General features: G+C 42.0%; 2 protein-coding genes across 5 annotated transcripts in view; both read left to right on the top strand.

The window, feature by feature from the left end:
- The first annotated feature begins 82 nt into the window (after positions 1-82).
- LOC124068260 (protocadherin alpha-C2-like) overlaps positions 83-22,922 on the top strand; it is a 99,903-nt gene continuing 77,063 nt past the window's right edge. Inside the window, exons 1-2 of one of the 4 annotated variants that reach the window (XM_046406365.1) lie at positions 3,297-6,326; positions 7,217-7,429. In XM_046406365.1, the coding sequence (XP_046262321.1) occupies positions 3,969-6,326; positions 7,217-7,279 (2,421 nt within the window). In that variant the 5' untranslated portion in view covers positions 3,297-3,968 and the 3' untranslated portion in view covers positions 7,280-7,429. Of the gene's footprint in view, positions 2,874-3,296; positions 6,327-7,216; positions 7,430-10,290; positions 13,505-22,922 lie in introns of those variants that run through there. The other 3 variants (XM_046406361.1, XM_046406364.1, XM_046406363.1) reach the window with 3 other exon arrangements.
- Positions 7,650-10,242, top strand: LOC124068265 (protocadherin alpha-3-like). Its single transcript, XM_046406369.1, has one exon. It carries the CDS (start codon positions 7,790-7,792, stop codon positions 10,196-10,198), a length of 2,409 nt encoding a protein of 802 aa, XP_046262325.1. The 5' UTR covers positions 7,650-7,789; the 3' UTR covers positions 10,199-10,242.

Here is a 22,922-nt window from a genome sequence, read left to right as displayed (position 1 = left end):
GACACGCACTAAAAGGTTTGAATATAGACCTACAAATGCTTCGTCTAACCTGGCCCCCTCAGAGAAACTGTTTGGAGTGGAGTCAGACTTGGGGCTGCAATAGGAGATCATTTCCCACCACACCTGTTTACTGAGTCGTCCTTCTCCAATTCTCTTTATGATTTCTCGACTACGTTTTGTCGGAGTTTCCCATTTGCTGTGAAACAATTTGCCACTCATAAAATGTGTTCCAAATCGCTGGAGTTTTGGTCGTTTGGTCCGCATGGTGTCAGTGTAATGTAAAAAGTCAGCAGTACACGAGCTTGTCGTCACTGCATTTTGGTTCCGCCTCTTGACAATACTGTCACTTTGATATCTGCACAGCTCCTACTCTGCTTATTGTTCTCTTCGTGAATTCCCTGTTTGCTACCTTTACTGACTATTTAGGAGTGAATATTTACAGACAGGAAAAGGACTGGATTCTGTTTTTACAACGCAGTTCTCGTAATGGATTACTGATGGTATCATTTATAGCCATGGAACAAAGAAGGTGCGAGCGGCGAAGGGCGAGAGGATATTTGGTCGGCTGCGTGGTTGCGGTGCTTTTGTGGAGCGCAGCCTCAGCGCAAATACGATATTCAATCTCTGAGGAGGTTAACGAGGGAACTGTTGTTGGAAATATAGCAAAAGATCTGGGATTAGATAAAAGCACGTTGAAAGAAAGAAAGTATCGGATTGTATCCAGTAATGCGGATCCTCTTTTCCATGTAAATCACAACGACGGCATCCTGTATGTGAGCCGAAAGATCGACAGAGAAGAGGTGTGTGCGCAGAGCAGTACGTGTTCAATCAGTCTGAAAACCGTGCTAGAAAATCCACTGGAAATCCATTACGTTGAAGTGGATGTTCTGGACATAAATGACCATGCTCCAACTTTCCCAGAGGAAGAGAAAAGGTTGGAGATTTCTGAGAACGTGTTACCGGGAGCGCGATTTCAGCTAAAAGCCGCACGGGATCCAGACAGTGGTCATTACTCCGTGCAGCAGTATAAACTGAGCCAGAACGACCATTTCCGTTTGGAAGTCAAAGATAAGGGAGACGATGGTAAAATACCAATACTGATTATTCAAAAATCTTTAGACAGGGAAACTGCCAGAAGTCACTCATTAGTGTTAACAGCACTGGATGGAGGGAAACCTCCGAAATCTGGCGAAATGAATATTCTAGTAAACGTGTTGGATATTAATGATAACGCACCTCTTTTTACTAGAGATGTTTATTCTGTGATGCTCGATGAAAATGCTCCAGTAGGTACAACAGTCATACAAGTGAATGCAACTGATTTAGATGACGGCCCGAACGGAGAAGTAGTTTATGCTTTTAGCAACAGTATGAATCCAAATATATTAAAACTGTTTGAAATTGATCCATTAACAGGCGAGGTGGCTGTAAAAGGACTAATAGATTATGAGGAGAAGGACAAATATGAAATTGAAATTGAAGCGTCAGATAAAGGTTTAGCTCCACTAACAACAGAAAAAAGTGTGATCATCAAGATAGTTGATGTGAATGATAACGCACCTGAGATTGAAGTTACTTCATTTTCAAGCTCCATTCCTGAAGACTCCAGACCTGGAACTACAGTTGCCCTCATCAGTGTCAATGACTTGGACTCTGGTCTCAATGGAAAAGTTATTTGCTCCATAGGTGAGGATGTTCCATTTACTTTATCACCATCCTTACAAGACAAAATGTATTCATTAGTCACCAAATCACCTCTGGACAGAGAGAAACAGTCACATTATGACTTAACAATAAGTGCAAAAGATGCTGGTCAGCCACCATTATCATCAGAAAAGACCATCAGTGTTGTGGTGTCAGATGTGAATGACAACAGTCCAGAGTTTTCACTGAGTCCTTACACTTTCTATGTCAGTGAGGGGAATGAGCCAGGAGCCTCAGTGTTTTCTGTTAAAGCTTCTGATCGCGATGAGAACAACAATGCTCTCATTTCCTATCATATTCTCAGAGGTGGAAGCGAAGTAAATAAATTGGCCTCATTTCTCAACATAAATTCTGAAAACGGACAAATTTCCGCCCTAAAAAGTTTTGACTTTGAGACCCTGAAAACGTTCCAGTTCCAAGTCGTGGCCACAGACTCTGGAACTCCGTCACTGAGCAGCAACGTCACAGTGAACGTGTTCATTCTGGATCAGAACGACAACGCTCCAGTCATCCTGTATCCAGTCAGCTCCAACGGCTCTGCTGAAGGTGTGGAGGAGATTCCCCGCAATGTGAACGCAGGACACTTGGTGACTAAAGTCAGAGCCTATGACGCTGATATAGGATATAACGGCTGGTTACTCTTTTCACTGCAGGAAGTCACTGACCACAGTCTCTTTGCTTTGGACCGCTATACAGGACAGATCAGAACACTTCGCTCATTCACAGAGACAGACGAGGCTGAGCACAAACTGCTCATACTGGTCAAAGACAATGGGAACGTTTCCCTCTCAGCAACAGCTACTGTGATTGTCAAAGTGGTGGAGCCCAAAGAGGCTTTTGCAGCCTCTGATGTTAAAAGTGCAGCCAAAGATGATGAGGGGAATGATGTGACTTTTTATCTCATCATAACTTTGGGCTCAGTTTCAGTCCTTTTCCTCATCAGTATCATCGTGCTGATTGCAATGCAGTGCTCCAAATCCACAGACTATACTTCTAAATATCTACAAGAGGCTAATTATGACGGGACACTGTGTCACAGCATCCAGTACAGATCTGGAGACAAACGCTACATGTTAGTTGGACCCAGAATGAGTATAGGATCTACTATAGTCCCTGGCAGCCATGCAAATACTCTGGTGCTCCCTGACAGGAGACGAACTTCTGAAGAGGTAAGGGTGTTTCTGCGACAACGCTGACTTGTTTCTACTGGTTGTGATGGTCATCCATTCATTGAGAATCAGTTCATCTAATCATCCACTGCATATGCTGTGTGCGTATGTTTGCTTTATATCATACTATTGTTCTGTGAAGAAGGTCACTTGAATGTTTTGATCCTCAGCAGCATTTTTAATTTGACTGTATGGTTTAAGCGTAGTCGTAACTACAACAACAGTAGCTATGAAAGGTCACCAATGCTTTATAATGCGATTGCTATTTTGTCGCTTCATTCTTTTTCAATGTACTCTGAGAAACACACACCAGTGTCACAGCACACATTGTTTGATTGAAGAACAGTTTGCAGAGTGCCGAACATATTGCACCTTCATTTGCATCATAATGTGATATGATCTTCCTGGGCTTCCGTGATCAAATGTAATGTCACACACTGTGGCCGAGCCGAGTCATAGCTTGTGGTTTTCGCTGTCCATGGTGCTGTTCACTTTGGCTCTCGTGTCCTGATAGTTGTTGATACTTTCTAAGAAATGTCGAACCACTGCTTTGTTAGCTGCAGTTCCCTCACACGTTTTTATTTCTAAATATTCAGCTAATGAAAATTATTATAGGAGCGCGTTAAGCATTTTGGGAGCATTTGACATCTCCGTCTTAATTGAAAAGAATATTGGATTTATTCGTTATATTTTTTTCAGTGATAACCTTGCTTGGGAAGGCATCTCCTCAGCTGATGTAACACCTCTGTGAATGGGGCCAAAGTATTTAAAGTTTACTAAAACATAGCTGGAGAAACGTTGATTTCCTTGTAGTGAGCACTTCGTTCGCATGGGGTCAGTGTGTTCGCAAAACAACGGCTTTAGCTTGTCGTCAGTGAATTCCGGTTCCTCCTCTTTATAGCGCTGTGATGGTTCGACACTGGCAGAATCGCATGGCGGCTTGCTGCGTCTTTTATCGCTGAAGTCCCGCATTATTTTTTTCATTTAACATTTTTGATACGGAGCGATCATTTGCAGACTCTGATGTGTTGGATTGATTTCACTCAAAACGCCTCTTGATCCCGCGAGGAATCAGCGACAGCTTTGTTTTGAATCATGGAACAAAGAGGATGCGAGGTAAAAAGGGCGAGAAGACGGTGGATCGTCTGCGCGGTTGCGGTGCTTTTGTGGACGGTTGCTTCGGCGCAGTTAAGATATTCTGTCTCCGAGGAAGTCAGCGAAGGAACCGTGGTCGGGAATATCGCGAAGGATTTGGGATTAGATAAGAGCACACTGAAAGACAGGAAGTATCGGGCTGTTTCTAGTGCTATGCATCCTCTTTTCCATGTAGATCAGAATGACGGCATCCTGTATGTGAGCCGACAGATCGACAGAGAGGAGGTGTGCGAACGAAGTAGTACTTGTGTGATAAATCTGAAAACAGTGTTGGAAAATCCACTGGAAGTCCACTATGTTGCAGTTGAAGTTCTGGATATAAACGACCATGCTCCCAGTTTCCCAGAGAAAGAGAAAACGTTGGAGGTTTCAGAGTCTGTGTTGCCTGGAGTACGCATTCCGCTAAAGGCTTCACGGGATCCAGACGGGGGTCCCTTTTCTGTTCAGCAGTATAAACTGAGCCCCAGTGACCACTTCCGTCTGGAAGTGAAGGATAAGGGAGACGATGGTAAAATACCCATATTAGTTGTGCAGAAATCTTTAGACAGGGAAGTAGTGAGAAGTCACTCTTTGGTGCTGACGGCTCTGGATGGAGGAAAACCTCCGAAATCGGGCGACATGAATATTCTAGTAAATGTTTTGGATATTAATGATAACGCGCCCGTTTTTACTAGAGATGTTTATTCTGTGATGCTCGATGAAAATGCTCCAGTAGGTACAACAGTCATACAAGTGAATGCAACTGATTTAGATGACGGCCCGAACGGAGAAGTAAATTATTCTTTCAGTAACAGTGTGAGTCATAGATTATTAAATATTTTTGATATTGATCCATCCACGGGAGAAATAACCGTAAAAGGGCTCATAGATTATGAGGAGAAGGACAAATATGAAATTGAAATTCAAGCATCAGATAAAGGTTTAGCTCCTCTGGCCACACAAAAAAGTGTGATCATCAAGATAGTTGATGTGAATGATAACGCACCTGAGATTGAAGTTACCTCATTTTCAAGCTCCATTCCTGAAGACTCCAGACCTGGAACTACAGTTGCCCTCATCAGTGTCAATGACTTGGACTCTGGTCTCAATGGGAAAGTTATTTGCTCCATAGGTGAGGATGTTCCATTTACTTTATCACCATCCTTACAAGACAAAATGTATTCATTAGTCACCAAATCACCTCTGGACAGAGAGAAACAGTCACATTATGACTTAACAATAAGTGCAAAAGATGCTGGTCAGCCACCATTATCATCAGAAAAGACCATCAGTGTTGTGGTGTCAGATGTGAATGACAACAGTCCAGAGTTTTCACTGAGTCCTTACACTTTCTATGTCAGTGAGGGGAATGAGCCAGGAGCCTCAGTGTTTTCTGTTAAAGCTTCTGATCGCGATGAGAACGACAATGCTCTCATTTCCTATCATATTCTCAGAGGTGGAAGCGAAGTAAATAAATTGGCCTCATTTCTCAACATAAATCCAGATAGTGGACAAATCACCGCCCTGAAAAGTTTTGACTTTGAGACTCTGAAAACGTTCCAGTTCCAAGTCGTGGCCACAGACTCTGGAACTCCGTCACTGAGCAGCAACGTCACAGTGAACGTGTTCATTCTGGATCAGAACGACAACGCTCCAGTCATCCTGTATCCAGTCAGCTCCAACGGCTCTGCTGAAGGTGTGGAGGAGATTCCCCGCAATGTGAACGCAGGACACTTGGTGACTAAAGTCAGAGCCTATGACGCTGATATAGGATATAACGGCTGGTTACTCTTTTCACTGCAGGAAGTCACTGACCACAGTCTCTTTGCTTTGGACCGCTATACAGGACAGATCAGAACACTTCGCTCATTCACAGAGACAGACGAGGCTGAGCACAAACTGCTCATACTGGTCAAAGACAATGGGAACGTTTCCCTCTCAGCAACAGCTACTGTGATTGTCAAAGTGGTGGAGCCCAAAGAGGCTTTTGCAGCCTCTGACGTTAAAAGTGCAGCCAAAGATGATGAGGGGAATGATGTGACTTTTTATCTCATCATAACTTTGGGCTCAGTTTCAGTCCTTTTCCTCATCAGTATCATCGTGCTGATTGCAATGCAGTGCTCCAAATCCACAGACTATACTTCTAAATATCTACAAGAGACTAATTATGACGGGACACTGTGTCACAGCATCCAGTACAGATCTGGAGACAAACGCTACATGTTAGTTGGACCCAGAATGAGTATAGGATCTACTATAGTCCCTGGCAGCCATGCCAACACACTGGTGCTCCCTGACAGGAGACGTACTTCTGAAGAGGTAAGAAACAAGACTTTATTTTAAATGCAGTTCTGATAGTAAAGCTCTTAATAAATGGAATGCAGACTCTCATGACTGAGGTGTGTCAACAGCAGTGAATCACACCACCTATTCAGAATGTCCAGATAGAAAGGAACCACAGATGTAAACATTTTTGCTGGGGAAAATGAGTAGGTATAGTGTTTTCATGAGATTGCTGAGTTAAGTTCTTTCTTTACAGGTGGTTGTATGGTTGATTCTCACACAGCCCGGAGTGTGATTCATAAAAATAATACTGAATTGCAGTTCGTATGCAGTGTTTGTCTTACCTCACTGCTGCGTTGTGGTGATACTTAAAAATGCAGTTCTTCCCAGGAAATGACACAAACTTATTGTTTGGTGTTAGCTGTGGCGTCATAAAAAAAGAAGGTTGTGAATTGCTTCGAGTGTCATTAGTATGTTATATGACCAGTAATTGTGTTGTTTGCAGTGCAGTTTGAAAAATAGTAGATTATACTAAAATATAAACAAATGATTATGATGTGGCTCTGTGTCACACCATGCAGTCCACACAGGAAGACAAACAGTCCAAGGTGGCCACTGAGTGAGGTTGCCACTGAATTAATTACAACAGTACACTGTTGTTCAATACTGTTGAAATTTCAGGACCTATCTGTGTCACAGAATTTACTCATCTACAGCAATTAATGCCGGATTCAGGAATTCATTCATTCATAGAACCACGAGAGTCGGTTAAATCTTTTTTAGAAGTTTATCATTTCAGGTTTTTAAAAAGCAACATCTTGTCCACGTAACATCATGGTAATTAGTGTTTTTCTTTTTGGATAGGTGAAGATATACGGCCTATTCTGTATGTTAATGTCATTTTCCCTCATGTTCACGTTTGTCAGAACAACACGGTCTTGCACGTAATGTGTCACAACATGGGCTGTCCCCTATTCAGATGTGTCTGAGTGCAGCAGGGAGTGTCGCTGTCCGTGGTGCTGTAAGTCGTTCTTTCAACGCAGCCATTTGTCTTGAAATGTCGCAGATGTAAGAATTATGCAGGCGCCCTGATTCTTAGAAATGATGCCTCTTTGCAGAGGGAACTGCGTGGAAGTCGAGTCCATTGAAGAAAAACGACTCCTTGTTGCAGATATTTCTCATTATATGAATAGGCCGTTTGTCTCAGTAAACTTGTGCTTTCCTTGTTTAATAAACTTTTGAGTTTGCTGTATTTTTTATTTGAACAGCGCTGCAATAACGTGCTGGATCGCATGGTGTCGGTATAATGGCACATGGTGTCTCTGCAACTCTTCGTCATCACCATTAGTTCTTCTTTTGACGTTACGTGTAAAGGGCTTGGACACAAAAGTAGCCCTGTGCAGTTCCCGGCGCTGTCTCGGTGATGCGTGGAAATAAGACGGATTATTATTTCTTGACCATACTACTATAGATCCCAGATTTATTATTTTTTGTGTAGGATGGAGAGCCAGGTGTGGATAAAGCGATGGAGATGCCTCGCGTCCGTGGTGGTTTTTGTAACGTTTTGGAGCGAAGCCTCTGCTCAGATCAGATACTCCATCTCCGAAGAGGTGAAAGAAGGGAGTGTTGTTGGAAATATCGCGAAAGACCTTGGAATTGACAAGGCCACGCTCAAAGATAGAGAGTATCGCATTGTCGGCAGTTCAACGGAACCGCTGTTTCGTTTGAGTAACGACGACGGCATCCTGTATGTCGGCAGGAAAGTGGACAGGGAGGAAATCTGTGAACGGAGCAACGCGTGTATAATCAACCTTAAAACCGTGCTGGAAAATCCTCTGGAAATCCATTATGTGGCTATAGAGGTGCTGGATGTGAACGACCACTCCCCCGTGTTTGCCGAAAAGGAGAAACGACTGGAGATATTTGAATCGACGTTACCGGGAGCGAGGTTTCAGCTCCAACCTGCACGCGACCCGGATGGCGGTCAGTTCACGGTTCAGCAGTACAGACTCAGCCACAATGACCACTTTCGTTTGGAGGTTAAGGAGAGGGGCGAGGACCGTAAGATGCCCTTTCTGGTTTTACAGAAGCAATTAGACAGAGAGGCTATGAGGCGGCACAAGCTGATGCTTACCGCTATTGACGGCGGGAGGCCGGCGAGGTCTGGAACAATAGAAATCGTAATTGAGGTGCTCGATGTGAACGACAACTCACCGGTTTTTACAAAAGACGTATATTCTGCTACTTTAAATGAAAACTCAGCTCCTGGCACGTTGGTTATTCAGGTTAATGCGACTGATTTGGATGAGGGTGCAAACAGTGAAATCGTTTACTCATTTGGTAAAGAAGTGGATTCTCATTTACAGAAGCTATTTAGCATAGACCCAAGTACGGGTGAAATTAAAGTGACCGGTGTAATTGATTTTGAGGAAAGTAGAAGCTATGAAATCGATGTACAAGCTTCAGATCAGGGCAGTGTCACCTTTTCCACAGACAAAACAGTGATAATTAAAGTAATCGACCTTAACGACAATCCTCCAGCGGTTGAAGTTACATCATTTTCCAAATCAGTCCCTGAAGATACTAGAATTGGAACAACAGTAGCTTTGATCAGCGTCAGTGATTTGGATTCAGGCCTCAATGGAAAGGTTTCCTGCTTTATACGTGAGGATGTTCCATTTACTGTATCTCCATCCTTGCAAGATAATATGTATGCCATAGTAACCAAATCACCATTGGACAGAGAAGAAATGTCTTTTTATGAACTTACGATTGTTGCAAAGGACAGTGGCGAGCCGTCACTCTCATCTGAAAAGACAATAAGTGTGGCTGTTTCAGATGTGAATGATAACGGACCACAGTTTTCAATGAGTCCATATACATTCTATATTACTGAAAATAATGACTTAGTCCTGCCAGTGTTTTCAGTGAAGGCATCTGACCTTGATGATGGTGATAATGCGCGTGTGTCCTATCACATTCCAAGGGACAGCAGTGGCAATAGTGCGGGCGTGTTTTTAAATATTAACTCTGAAAGTGGGGATATTATGGCGCTAAAAAGTTTTGACTTTGAGACTCTGAAAACGTTCCAGTTCCAAGTCGTGGCCACAGACTCTGGAACTCCGTCACTGAGCAGCAACGTCACAGTGAACGTGTTCATTCTGGATCAGAACGACAACGCTCCAGTCATCCTGTATCCAGTCAGCTCCAACGGCTCTGCTGAAGGTGTGGAGGAGATTCCCCGCAATGTGAACGCAGGACACTTGGTGACTAAAGTCAGAGCCTATGACGCTGATATAGGATATAACGGCTGGTTACTCTTTTCACTGCAGGAAGTCACTGACCACAGTCTCTTTGCTTTGGACCGCTATACAGGACAGATCAGAACACTTCGCTCATTCACAGAGACAGACGAGGCTGAGCACAAACTGCTCATACTGGTCAAAGACAATGGGAACGTTTCCCTCTCAGCAACAGCTACTGTGATTGTCAAAGTGGTGGAGCCCAAAGAGGCTTTTGCAGCCTCTGATGTCAAAAGTGCAGCCAAAGATGATGAGGGGAATGATGTGACTTTTTATCTCATCATAACTTTGGGCTCAGTTTCAGTCCTTTTCCTCATCAGTATCATCGTGCTGATTGCAATGCAGTGCTCCAAATCCACAGACTATACTTCTAAATATCTACAAGAGACTAATTATGACGGGACACTGTGTCACAGCATCCAGTACAGATCTGGAGACAAACGCTACATGTTAGTTGGACCCAGAATGAGTATAGGATCTACTATAGTCCCTGGCAGCCATGCCAACACACTGGTGCTCCCTGACAGGAGACGTACATCTGAAGAGGTAAAGTTTTTAAATCAAGCTTTTTTGGTGACACAGTGTGTGAATGTGTGTGTGGGCTAAAGTTGTGGGCTGTCTGCTGTCATATTAACAACACATTCTCTTTTTGAATATTGTGAAACAGTGTTTTATGTGTGTGTGTGGGCGTGTGTAAGCCCTCGCAGTTTTATTAATTTGCTTGTTCATTAATTAGTTTACGTTCACAGCCTGTACTGCATCAATACTGTTTGCTTGGCATTATAATAATATTCTAATAGTTTTGTGAAGAAGGACTCCCTGCTGATTCGACTCTCGGCTACAGTTTGTGTGTGTCTCTTATATCGATGTGTGCTACGCGTCTCTTTTTTATTTTATAGTCTCCTGCTTTTTCAGTCTACTTTGAAAAACACTTTGCAGTATTAAGTATACATCCATCGATTAATCAGCAATTTGTGATTTGAGCTTTTCGGGCTCCTGTGATGCAATATTAAGTCTGACTCTGTGGCTGGGCCGAGTTATCGCTGGCGTTAGTAACTGTTCATGGTGCTGTTTTGTTCTCAGGTCCTGTCTCTCTGAACAGACAGGAGGTTACTCTAGCCAGTTAACGAATTTTTAAAAAAATATATTATTATAATAATACAGATTGTAATTATCCACTCAAGATCACTTGTCATTCTGGACTCCATTTCCCCCCCCTTTACGCCTGCACCCTCAACAGGTTATGGGAACTTAAATCCACTGCGACTGTCACATAGAAATATATTTTCTCACTGAAAGTGTACCTGCATTGTATAGTCAGCTCGCATGGTGTCACTGCTTGTGAAAATGAACGAGTCTCGGTTGGCCATCCTCTACGTCAGTAGTTTCGCGACAGGATGCGGCTGAGCTTTCGGGCGATGGCTTCAAATATTAGAGTCTTTCACCGACATTTTTTCTAATATCGACCAGTTGTTATGGTTGCTTAAAATGCGAGTTCCTGTTTAGACTCATATTTGAATATCTAACCTTTCTATTCGTTTTGGTTTTATGGAATCCAATATGGCACGACGAGGACACAGTGCGTGGTTGGAGCGCCTGGTCGTTCTCATTGTTTCTTTGGCTCTTACTTTCAATTTTGCTTCGGCACAGCTACGATACTCTATTCCCGAAGAGCTCACTGTGGGTGCTGTTGTTGGGAATATCGCTAAAGATTTAGGGCTGGATGTGAGCGCCTTGAATGCTAGAGGATTTCGCATCGTTTCTGGATCGACCGAACCCCTGTTTCAACTAAACGACAACGGAATCTTGCATGTTAACCGCAAAGTAGACAGAGAAGAGGTGTGTGAGCGGATCAGTACGTGCATTATCAACATAAAGACTGTGCTGGAGAACCCGTTAGAGGTGCATTACGTCGCCATAGAGGTTTTGGATGTGAACGATCATCCGCCCACCTTCACCCAAAACGAGACCAATTTAGAGATCTCAGAATCTGCTTTACCCGGGGCGCGATTTCAGCTGCAGGGCGCCCGTGATCCGGACAGCGACATGTATTCTATTCAACTGTACAAGCTCAGTCAAAACGACCATTTTCGCCTGGAGGTTAAAGATAGAGGAGAAGATGGGAAAATCCCTATTTTGTATTTGCATAAATCGCTGGACAAAGAAACCGCCAGAGGTCACAGACTGCTGCTGACCGCCGTTGACGGAGGAAAACCTGCTCGTTCAGGAACCATGGCAATTATCGTTAATGTTTTGGATGTGAATGACAACATGCCCGTGTTTGCCAAAGACTCATATGCTGCGGTGCTTGAGGAAAATTCTCCCGTTGGCACAGTCATCATGCAAATAAATGCCACAGATTTAGATGATGGTTTAAATGGGGAGGTAGTTTATTCCTTTGGCAATAATGTAAATACTAAACTGCGTAAACTGTTTGAAGTCGACGCTAATACTGGTGAAATTACCGTGAAAGGGAAGATAGATTTTGAAGCAAAAGACAGGTATGAAATTGACATAAAAGCTTCTGATAAAGGACCAGTTCCCCTCTCAACAGAAAAAAGTGTTGTAATAACTATTGTGGACCTGAATGACAACGCACCCGAGATTGAGGTGACATCCTTTTCGAGAGCAATTCCTGAGGACTCCAAACCTGGAACGACAGTAGCACTGATAAGTGTGAATGATAATGATTCAGGTGTAAATGGTAAAGTAATCTGTTATATTAACGAGGATGTACCGTTCACATTAACACCATCCTTACAGGACAATATGTACTCTATAGTCACCAAATCTCTGCTGGATAGAGAGCGTCAGTCCAAATACGATGTGACAATAATTGCTAAAGATGCTGGTGAACAACCACTGTCATCTCATAGAACAATAAGTGTCACTGTATCAGATGTAAATGACAACAGTCCAGAGTTTTCAGCAAGTCCGTATACTTTTTATGTCAATGAGAACAATGCAGCAGGAGCCTCTTTATTTTCAGTGAGTGCTCGTGATTGTGATGAGGGTGATAATGCTCTCATATCATATGACATTGTGAGAAATGGAAACGAACACAAAAAAATTACGTCATTTCTGAACATCAATTCTGAAAGTGGGGATATTATGGCGCTAAAAAGTTTTGACTTTGAGACTCTGAAGACGTTCCAGTTCCAAGTCGTGGCCACAGACTCTGGAACTCCATCACTGAGCAGCAACGTCACAGTGAACGTGTTCATTCTGGATCAGAACGACAACGCTCCAGTCATCCTGTATCCAGTCAGCTCCAACGGCTCTGCTGAAGGTGTGGAGGAGATTCCCCGCAATGTGAACGCAGGACACTTGGTGACTAAAGTCAGAGCCTATGACGCTGATATAGGATATAACGGCTGGTTACTCTTTTCACTGCAGGAAGTCACTGACCACAGCCTCTTTGCTTTGGACCGCTATACAGGACAGATCAGAACACTTCGCTCATTCACAGAGACAGACGAGGCTGAGCACAAACTGCTCATACTGGTCAAAGACAATGGGAACGTTTCCCTCTCAGCAACAGCTACTGTGATTGTCAAAGTGGTGGAGCCCAAAGAGGCTTTTGCAGCCTCTGACGTTAAAAGTGCAGCCAAAGATGATGAGGGGAATGATGTGACTTTTTATCTCATCATAACTTTGGGCTCAGTTTCAGTCCTTTTCCTCATCAGTATCATCGTGCTGATTGCAATGCAGTGCTCCAAATCCACAGACTATACTTCTAAATATCTCCAAGAGACTAATTATGACGGGACACTGTGTCACAGCATCCAGTACAGATCTGGAGACAAACGCTACATGTTAGTTGGACCCAGAATGAGTATAGGATCTACTATAGTCCCTGGCAGCCATGCCAACACACTGGTGCTCCCTGACAGGAGACGCACTTCTGAAGAGGTAAGAAGGATCGATTAATTTCAAGGTACTTCAGGTTTAAATGCTTGTGATAGATGAGATCCAGATATTCATGGTTAAAGTGTGCCCAACGTACTGAATCAAACCACTTGTTCAGAATAGTTGAATAGATATGGAACAGACGTTGAATTCACCACTGGTGGAAATGGAAAAGTTGTTGCTTTGCAGGGGGTTGTATGACTCACACAGCCCAGCGTGTTGATTGATTTGTAAATTACACAAAGACTGCAATTGGCATGTTAATTTTATGTCACCTCAATGCTGCTGTGGTGTCTTAATGTATGACATTAAATCTTAAGAAATGTTACATCCTGTAACATCTCCATCACGTGATCAACTACATCTGGACCTCCAAGTGTGATATGATGCTCTTTCAGTATTTATATATCCGGTCAGTCATTTGTAAATGACATTTCATGCATACACTGATTTGTTGTAAAATACAGTTATAATTGGTTATTAAGATAATGAGATATTTCTGTCAATAGCAATATCTACTCATGAGAATGAAGACACAGCTGCTTTCTAGAGCAAGACAACATAACCAAACAAATTCTTTCATGAAGTAAACAAATGCCTTTAAGCTGTTATGTCTTTGTATTTCATCGTGTTTGGTTTCATTCAGACCACTGAAGTTCTGAGTTGAGTGCACTAATGGACTGAATTTTAATAATTTAAACTCTGCTGTGCTTATTTCAGGATATGTGTGGTTGTGTCACAGTAGCTCATAAACTGGCTGTGAAAAATAATAAATACAGAATTTGAGCTGTGGTTAAACCTTGTGGAAGAAGGAGTTTAGGGTTTGTTTGTTTTTTAAGTTAGGCTTATTCCAGTAACCACCGCTCTTTTGTGTTAACTCATTCTGAAAACATCAGGTGTATGATTTGATAGACCTAAATACCGGAGAGCTTGTTCCTACAACCAGTGTTGAAGCTTTGCCTGACATCTGCATCATGTGATTAACTGCATCTGATCCTCCGAGTGTGATATAATGTTCTTTCACGATGTATATATCCAGCCAGTTGTTTGAAAAAGACATTTCACTGTAAGTTATTTGTGTTTAAGTCCTGACAGGACAGAAATTGTTGTTTGAGTGTTTAACATGCTTGTACACATCTTTATGTTTGGGTTTTATGTTGTATGTTATATGTTTGGGTTTAGGTTTTTTTTTGTTTTGTTTTGTTTTTTGCTGCTCCACATGCGTGTCTGTCAGAAATCTTGCTTGTGCGTAAAGAGAAGTACTTGAGGTCTGTGCTCACTGGTATAGCTGAGGTGATTCAGTGGGTCATGACTGGCTGCAGCCAAGACAAAGTGAAGGAAGATGGAGATAGAGAGAGAGATCCTGCGGCTGGTGAAGTGAAACACAATGTCGAGCCAGTCAGGTGGGGCTGGCGCACTTTGCTTTGGCCGGGATCGTCGCTGATTACAGAACTGCAAAGCAGCAGGCAATTATTTTTTATTGTGATTTTTGACTTGGTTGGCTTTTTGTGCTTTGGACTTAAAACACATGTATATAAAGCTGTGAACAAAAGAGTGTATACAGTTTAAGTATATATTTATATACTGTATATATATATGTGTGTGTGTGTGTGTGCAAATACACGATACACAGTAGCTTCTGTGCAGATGATCCTTTTGAGTGACTAAAAATTAGGTCATATTTTATCACTTGTGGGAAGGTCTGCATGCTAGGTTTCTGAGCTGATTCTCTGTTGAACACTGTGTGTTGCCCATAGCAACACACGAGGAGATCCACCTCTCTGAATCTACTGGTTTGTTCACAGACTAGCATGCGCTCAGCGGTCTTAGCAACAGCAGCGGAAGACGACGAGGGAGGGGAGAGAGCAGTAGAGCAGGGGGGAGGGGAAGTGGCTTTTGTATGGCTCATCTATAGACACCTCACAATATTTAATGGAAATGGGTTTATTTTGATAGAAGGATGTGGATTATGTCAGTGAAATAGCCATGGTAAATCTGGCAACAGATGGTGCAGATAAAAAGCAATAATCAAGGGGCAAATAGTTGAGCTTCTAATTAGATATTTTAAAGTGTGTAGATAATCTTTTCTCTGAAACAACTGGGTCAGCCTCAGATTTCCTATCGAGAAAAATGACTGTCAGAAAAAAAATGTATTATATACTGTCATTAAATGTGTCTGAGAATCAATAAAGTTCATCTTATCTTATCTTAATCTGATAGCATATGTTGACCCACTGAGCAGCATGTGAAGTAAAGCAGTAAGCCAGAGCAGAATATGAACGAAGATGGAGAAAATCATCAGTTCAGATTCAGAGTATAAGGCAGCAGCTGAGCTTCATGAAGGAGAGGCTGAACACACTTTCCCTGCAGCCCCTCTGTCCAGTTTTTTTTTTTTTTCCCTCCAGTGTGCTACTCGATAGCAATGACTGCCTTTCTATATGTACGTGTGCATGCATATTTCATGTTTGTGTTCGAGGCATCATGTTTTTCGCAATACAGCAGCGGCGCTAAGCTTGTGCCTGGACAGCAGATGCCCAGAAAAGATTTACTGATGTGATTAAATATGAGTGCATCTCATTAAACCTAAAAACTGCAGGGTGGTGTCAGTGGATCACCTGATCTCCTGTTTCTCTGTGAGCTGGTTCTTTGTGAGAAAGCGCTGTCTCTATACTGCACTTTTGTTACTTTGCTGTGGCGTTTTGGGGAGGAGTAAAAAGGTTAATGAGAAAGAGGAGAACTGAAAGAGAAGTGGATGAATTGCAAGTAGTATCTTGAACTGTATTCAGAACACAAGCGCATAGGATGTGGCTTGGCTCACTGATGGATCAACATTATATTTGAAGTTAGCAACATCAGGTGGTTTTGATATGAAATATTACAGTACAACAGGACACTGTACACTGAATACAGCATGTCCATCATAGTATATTTTCATTCTGTGTGCTCTTTTTGGTGGAGGCGTGGCTGCTTGCTCCAGTGGCTTTGTCTGTCTGCTTGGCTGGCTCGACACATCAGTGCAATTGCGTTTGTAAGCCGAATGTCTGAGCTGAAACCCATTCACAGTGCAATGACTGTTGTGTTTCGTGTGGATGTGTATGTTGTCTTTGTTAAGTGGGTGAGAGCATTTTCCTCCTTGAACTGTATTCAGTGTCATCGGGAGGAGGAGAGGGGGAGCTAAATGTCAGATGAGAGAGGAGTCACAGCTGTTGCAGCAGGACTGTATGTGCTGTATGCTTCAGCCTTTTGTTTTTGTGGCTCCTCATCTTCCTTCACAGACAAAAAAAATGCTAAGAAATATGCTACAAGGAAACTCTTGTCTCTACACTCTTGTATTTTACATCATAACATTTTCCATCCACCTCCCTTACCTATATTTCAGACTGTTTTATCATCTGCTTTTTTTTGACTGTCCATTTTTGACTCCCTACAAATTGTTCATACATCTTGTTTGTTAGATACTGCAACATGAATGTAACTCTATAATATATTATCCTTGCAACACTCCTTCCTCTCCCTCCTTTTTGAAGCTTCCCTCACTGTCTCTACACTACTCCTCTCCTCCTTCTTTACCCTCCACATTGATATCACTCCCTGCGTTCCCCCTCCCCCACCCCGCTCTTGGCCTCCTTTTCCCGCTTTTATGTGTCTGTCCTTCGCTTCCTCTTACATATGCCACCCTTTTCTGTCTCGCTATCATTTTCTGTCTTTCTCTCGGTCGTCTATCTGCTCTCTTCCCCGGCCACATGCTCTTTAACTCTGTGTTGCTGCGCCTCATGCCTGTAGGGTTGTGGCTGCGGATGCTGCATGTGCTGTTGTGTGTCAGTAGGGCACATTCTCCCTCTTATTGCTCCAGCTTTGTTGGAGGATGGCGCCACTCACATTGAGGTCAGCAGCAGTGATGGTAATCTAATTTACACACACAGTAGGGTACGACGAAAACAGCTACTGTCTTTATGTTCACACTTCACACGCGCATGCCTGTGCTCGCAGACCGAGCTCATACACGCACAGGCACACATGCTGTTGTGTTGCTAATTCAACTTACGGTAAGGCACTTCCACAGCATAAAAGGGGATTAGATGGATGGAGGGAGAGATGTGCAGAGAACAAGGAGACAGAGCATCAGGAGAGCTTGCTCCTTTGCTGATATATAAAATATATAAAGACATAGGCACTGCGAGACAATCATTACATCAATCAAAGCCTTGTGCCAAATATCAGTAGTCAGTCCTGCACTGACTGAAAATAGACTATCACGAGGATGGATCTTTTTTCATGATTTCCAACGTTCTTCTGAGTAACCTCTTTTAAGCCAACAGTTGTATAAACAGCAGTCTGTACCTAACAGCTTCCCTCTCAATACCTTTCATTTTCCCCTGAGAAGGAACTGATACAGACAGCAGCTCTCAAACATGTAACACTGGCTGGCCCATGTCACTGAGTGGCCTGACTGAGTGTGTAACTGCACCGAAGATACAGCTGTTTAATGACGTTTAATACAGGGATTAAGTTTAGCTTCTGTGTGCTCAGTCTCTCCTGTTCAGTATACTATCCCCCTACATTAAGTGGATGCATAGTTGCTCTGGCCAAGACATGACTTGTGCTTTGCTAACCTTAATTCTCGATACACTCTGTTCCTCTGCCTGCCATCTGAATGTGTGATACATCTTTATCTTTCTCCAGGAAACCTGGTCTTCCTTGATTCCATCAGATCAGTAATTAGATAGATCATGTTCTTTTACGTTTTCACTTTTCCTATTTGTATTGCAGTTACAAACAGCATAATAACATAAAGCTCTGGCAGTGGCAACAACACACACTATAGTACTTAAACTATTAGATCGTTTTTTCTAAAGCAAAGGTTTTTTTTTGTTTGCTATTTACTTAAAAAGAATGTAAAATATAAATATACTGGGTTGAGTTGTAATGAGCTTTCTCTCTATGTCACAGAGCACTGATTTTTTTATTTATTTATTTTTTTTTAATCACCAGTCTCTTACACTTGATGATACTGACTGGAGGTACTTTTTCACCAATTAAGCTGATGTAGCTCAGTGAGAAGGAAACGGGAAGTGGTTTGTTATCAGTATTGCTTGCTGACTATCAGCATTGTATTGATCAGCATCCATCCATCCATTTTCTATACCGCTTTTTCCATGCAGGGTCAGGGGCTGGACTATACCATACTACCCGTATTGATAAGCAGCTAAATAAAAACTTGATGTTTTAGGTTCTGTGCTATCCATATGCCTCTGAAGAGTTAATTATCTCTGCTGATACCAGACTCTCTGTGCGTTTGTGTGCTGATGATTGTATTTGTATCAGCTTTTTCCTCTTTATGGACCATTCAGGCAATTCAGTGTTGGTGTATCAGGAGGTTGTAACTGTGAATGTCAGCGAGCTCAGGCACTCTTGCAGTGCAGCTTATAGAGTACTTGGTCAATAAGCTGCTTGTACATCTCTGTGTGATGCTGAGAAGGGTTTGACAAAGAAGTGAAATGTTTCTGCTATGTATCAAGCTAGATGAATTGTAAATTATTATTTTTCAGTATTATATTATATTATATTTACATTTTATGACTTTACCCCACAGTGCTTCATAATGCTCATTGAGTGTTGAAAGCAATCCTTTTTATTATGGCAATGATTTGACGAGGACATTAAATTAACTAGTAATAACACAACATGCAGACGTGATGCATGTTTTTGTCTCTGGGTTAACAGGGCAAATCAGAGTCAATGGGCCAAATATTTCACTGTGGACTGCATTCAGACCTGTAGGCCAAGACTTCCTGGCATCGCTCCTTTCGCCCTTGTCATTTGTCCTAGAACATGACGAAACTGGTTCAGAGCCATGTGTGGCTTTAATGTGAATTGGCCCGGGCCAGTCACAAGTCTTAAGTATGTGGGTCAAACCTGGTTCTTCTGTGGCAATAAAGAGACATGTTGTTTTAATTTGTGAAGTTGTTAGGCAAGTCTGGTGACTGCTGTATCAAACAGTAAAGATAGTCAAAGTCAGAACAGATCAGTTCTTCTTCATCTGTCTCTCTCTCCCCCACTGTCTTGCTCTCTCTTTCATATTGTGTGAGAGGGTCTGACCCTTTCTGCTCTCCACCACTCTGTTATATAAGCCCTCAGTTTCATTACGTCTCAGTCTATTGACTCATGGCTGTGTGGATGAGTCCTATAGGTTGGACTGCTCTCATTTTAGAATCATTCCACTGCAGCTGAATCAAGGCACTGAGTCCTTTATCCAAAATGGGTCTATATGGGCACTAACAACACTGAAATTCATGCTATTTGATAACTCGATCTACAGTGTAATATTTTACAATTAATTGTAATATTAATATAAAAGCAGTGTTAAACTCTATGTTGGTTTATCTGAAGTCTGTCTGATGTAATAACCAGTGCTTGATAGCTTTGTTAAGTGCAGTTAGCCCTGCCCTGTGCTGTACTATGTTTAATCTTTTTTTCTTTTTTTTTTGAATCAACAGAGATCAGAACAGATGTGTGTCTGCAGTGCTCTTGTTTGGCACTAGTGTTCATACAGCCACAACATCTGCTGCTGTGCTTCGGCCATCACTGTGTGCCTGCAGGATTGAACTGACTGGGGGGTCAACACAAGACAGGATGCAAGTCAGCCAGTTATTAAGTGGAAAACTAGTGAAGACACAGTTGGTTGAAAATCCACCTTAAGTTCATCCTGTTGCTAACCTGACAGTGTAGTATGCTAAGATCTGGATTTATAGGATGGAATAAGGTTGTGATGTCTGATTGAAAGAATGTATGAATGGGTTAGGGCAATCCAGAGTAAGAGGATTGCCTTCTTACAGCAACATCCCTGCACTGCTCACTGTGGGGTAGATGGGGCATACGGCCACAGTTGCCACATACGTGTGATTAAAACCGTATGTTGTCTTTATTTATGGCCATGCAGCTGTAGGGTTTCTCTTACCCCCTGTGACTCTTTGCACTGGCCTAATGGCCCCACTAAGCATCTTGGGCAATTGCTTGGCTTTGCTTTTAGAAAGTAAATCCTGTGACTATTCTGAAAGACCATTACACATTTTTTTCCTGTGGTCAGTGTGTTAATAGGAGACTAGATATGATGACTAAGAATCACTTTCTATATATTTTCGAGTATTTTTTATTAGTTGCACATTTGGGAATTGGATAATCAGCTCCAATTGTGCATAATTTACCTATATGAGATAATGTATAGTATTTACGTTATGCAAAGACCATATCACAAGTCAAAAAAAAAAAAAGAAAAGACTCCAAATGTCAGTTTTCAGGGTTTGACTTCAGTTCAGGAGCTGCATCTCTTGAACTGTAAGATATTAAACAAAAGCAACGTGATCAGCTCATACAAGTCTGGTTGCCAAACTGTAAATTAGTTTTTGATTTTATTTGACTTGATGTACATTTTCACCATTCATTTATTATTTTACTACAAAACAGCCTTTTCAGTGAAAAGTAACTGGTAAATATGCGCTCAACTTACGTATTTACAGAACCATAATTCATTGATATGTGGTCTTTCAGGATTGCAGAAGGAGTCACCGTGCTGATATTGTGTGTGAGTGATCACATGATGTAGAATTAGTTATGTAGTTATGCTATTTTTTTTTCAACACTGCTTAAAGCTGCAGCCAGAAACGTCTTCTCAGTTTTTCTCTTATATTCAAAATGGTCTGAGCGTCATTAGGTACCTTCTGGTCATCTTTTTGAGTATGAACCAGTGAGCTGCTATGTTCAGCCAGTGAGTCATCTCATCCCACATGTAGCTTTTCATTTTGTGAAGTTGGCTTGCCGTGTTTATTTTTAGGTGACCCATCTGTCATTTAAAAAAAAAAAAAAATTAAAATTAAGTCAGGAGCTACAGCAGTCAGGGTTAGTGCTAATATAACCGTCATTATTATTGGGGAGATTTGGTTATGTGATGCCCTGTAGCCACACACGTTTGAGATTGTATGTGTGTGTTTATGTGTGATGATTGTTACATCCTCCAACGTATTTCCCGCCATCTTATCCAGTGGATGCAGTATATGAATAAAACAATGAGAGATGGGTGTGGAAGATGTGTGTTAATGCTGTAAGCCTGACTCATATCCCACTCTCTCCTCCCACCGACTGGCTCTCCCCGTCTCTCCCTCTTCCCCTGCCTCTGCTCTTACCTTCACCCCATTTTTCTCCATCTTTATATGCTTTCCTTTTCATCTTTACCTTTCACAGGTTTCTTTTTCCCTTTGCTTGGTTATTTGTTATACAGTCCAGCTCTTTGTTATCATGCATCTTCACTCTCATTCTTACACAAAGAACCTTTTTCTCTGATTTTCTTCCTCCCTCTCCTCCTCCTACACATCCTGATTTCCTCTGGCTGGTGCTCTCTCTGATGCCCCCTCCTGTCTCTTAATATAACTGCAAGCTGACAGAAAATGGCTGACAGGTTTTGGATGCTAGGTTTTCCCCTCACTTCTCTTATTTTCAGTTAAGGTTGTTATTCATATTTTATTTGCTAATTGTAAATGTCTTGCCATCATGCACTCTCTTTTCTCCTCTTTCTTTCTGACCACAGAGGGCTCTCGTCCCTACAGGACCTCCTCTTTCTGTAGAAACTGGGGCTATGAGTAGAGAGTAGAGCTGAATATGCCAGAGCGCCTTTCTGTTTTGTTCATTCTTATAACTGCAGCACAAGTAGAAGAGATACAAGATACAAAGCTTTACAGTGACTCTTCCCTGCCTTGGACCTGGAGCCAGAGGAAAAACAATCTGAACTTTTCCTCTTTTACTGTGTGCTTCCTGTATATGAACCCAGACTGACTGTTTCAGCAAACTGTTGTTAAGCTGACTTGACTTTCATAACGGTAAATAGCTTCATCATTATGCAGTGTGAGAACTGTCAGACGGATAAGGCTTGGTTTTATATCCAATATTGTTTTCAGAATGGTTCTTTTCAGTTGGCTCTTCAACACACTATTTGCCCTGTAAACGTGGCAATGTGTTTTCACACTTAAATTCTGTTCATTTTACATATTTTGGACATATTGTATATAGCTGATATACATAAACAACAGAAGTTAAGTTTGTTTGCCGAGGTTTGTGTAGGTTTGTGTGTTGGTGCAGTTTCTTCGGTTATAGATTTATTAAGGTCAGTGTGAGAAAGATTGGTGTTTCAGGTGAGAGTTGTTTTTTAATATTTACTTTAAAAGGGGATTTCTGTGAGATAAAACTGATTGTGTTTTAGTACCTCGGGTTGCAATAATGCCTGTAACTTGCTGATTTGATGCCACTCTCTGCGTCATATGTACTAGTACAAGATGCATGTTCTGTGTTGTTGACAGACACTAAATTGACAGTGCTTATCTTATCATGTCTCATTAAGACATGAGGCTCTGCTGGTTCATGGAGCACTGCC

Source organism: Scatophagus argus, chromosome 12, assembly GCF_020382885.2.
Source record: "Scatophagus argus isolate fScaArg1 chromosome 12, fScaArg1.pri, whole genome shotgun sequence".
NCBI lineage: Eukaryota > Metazoa > Chordata > Actinopteri > Scatophagidae > Scatophagus > Scatophagus argus.
The sequence above is the reverse complement of the archived record's forward strand: the minus strand, read 5'-3'. Positions and strand labels throughout refer to the sequence as shown.

What these genes read in the sequence shown, in the direction of transcription:
- LOC124068265 (XM_046406369.1), top strand. Translation starts at nt 7,790, where the DNA reads ATGGAGAGCCAGGTGTGGATAAAGCGATGGAGATGCCTCGCGTCCGTG.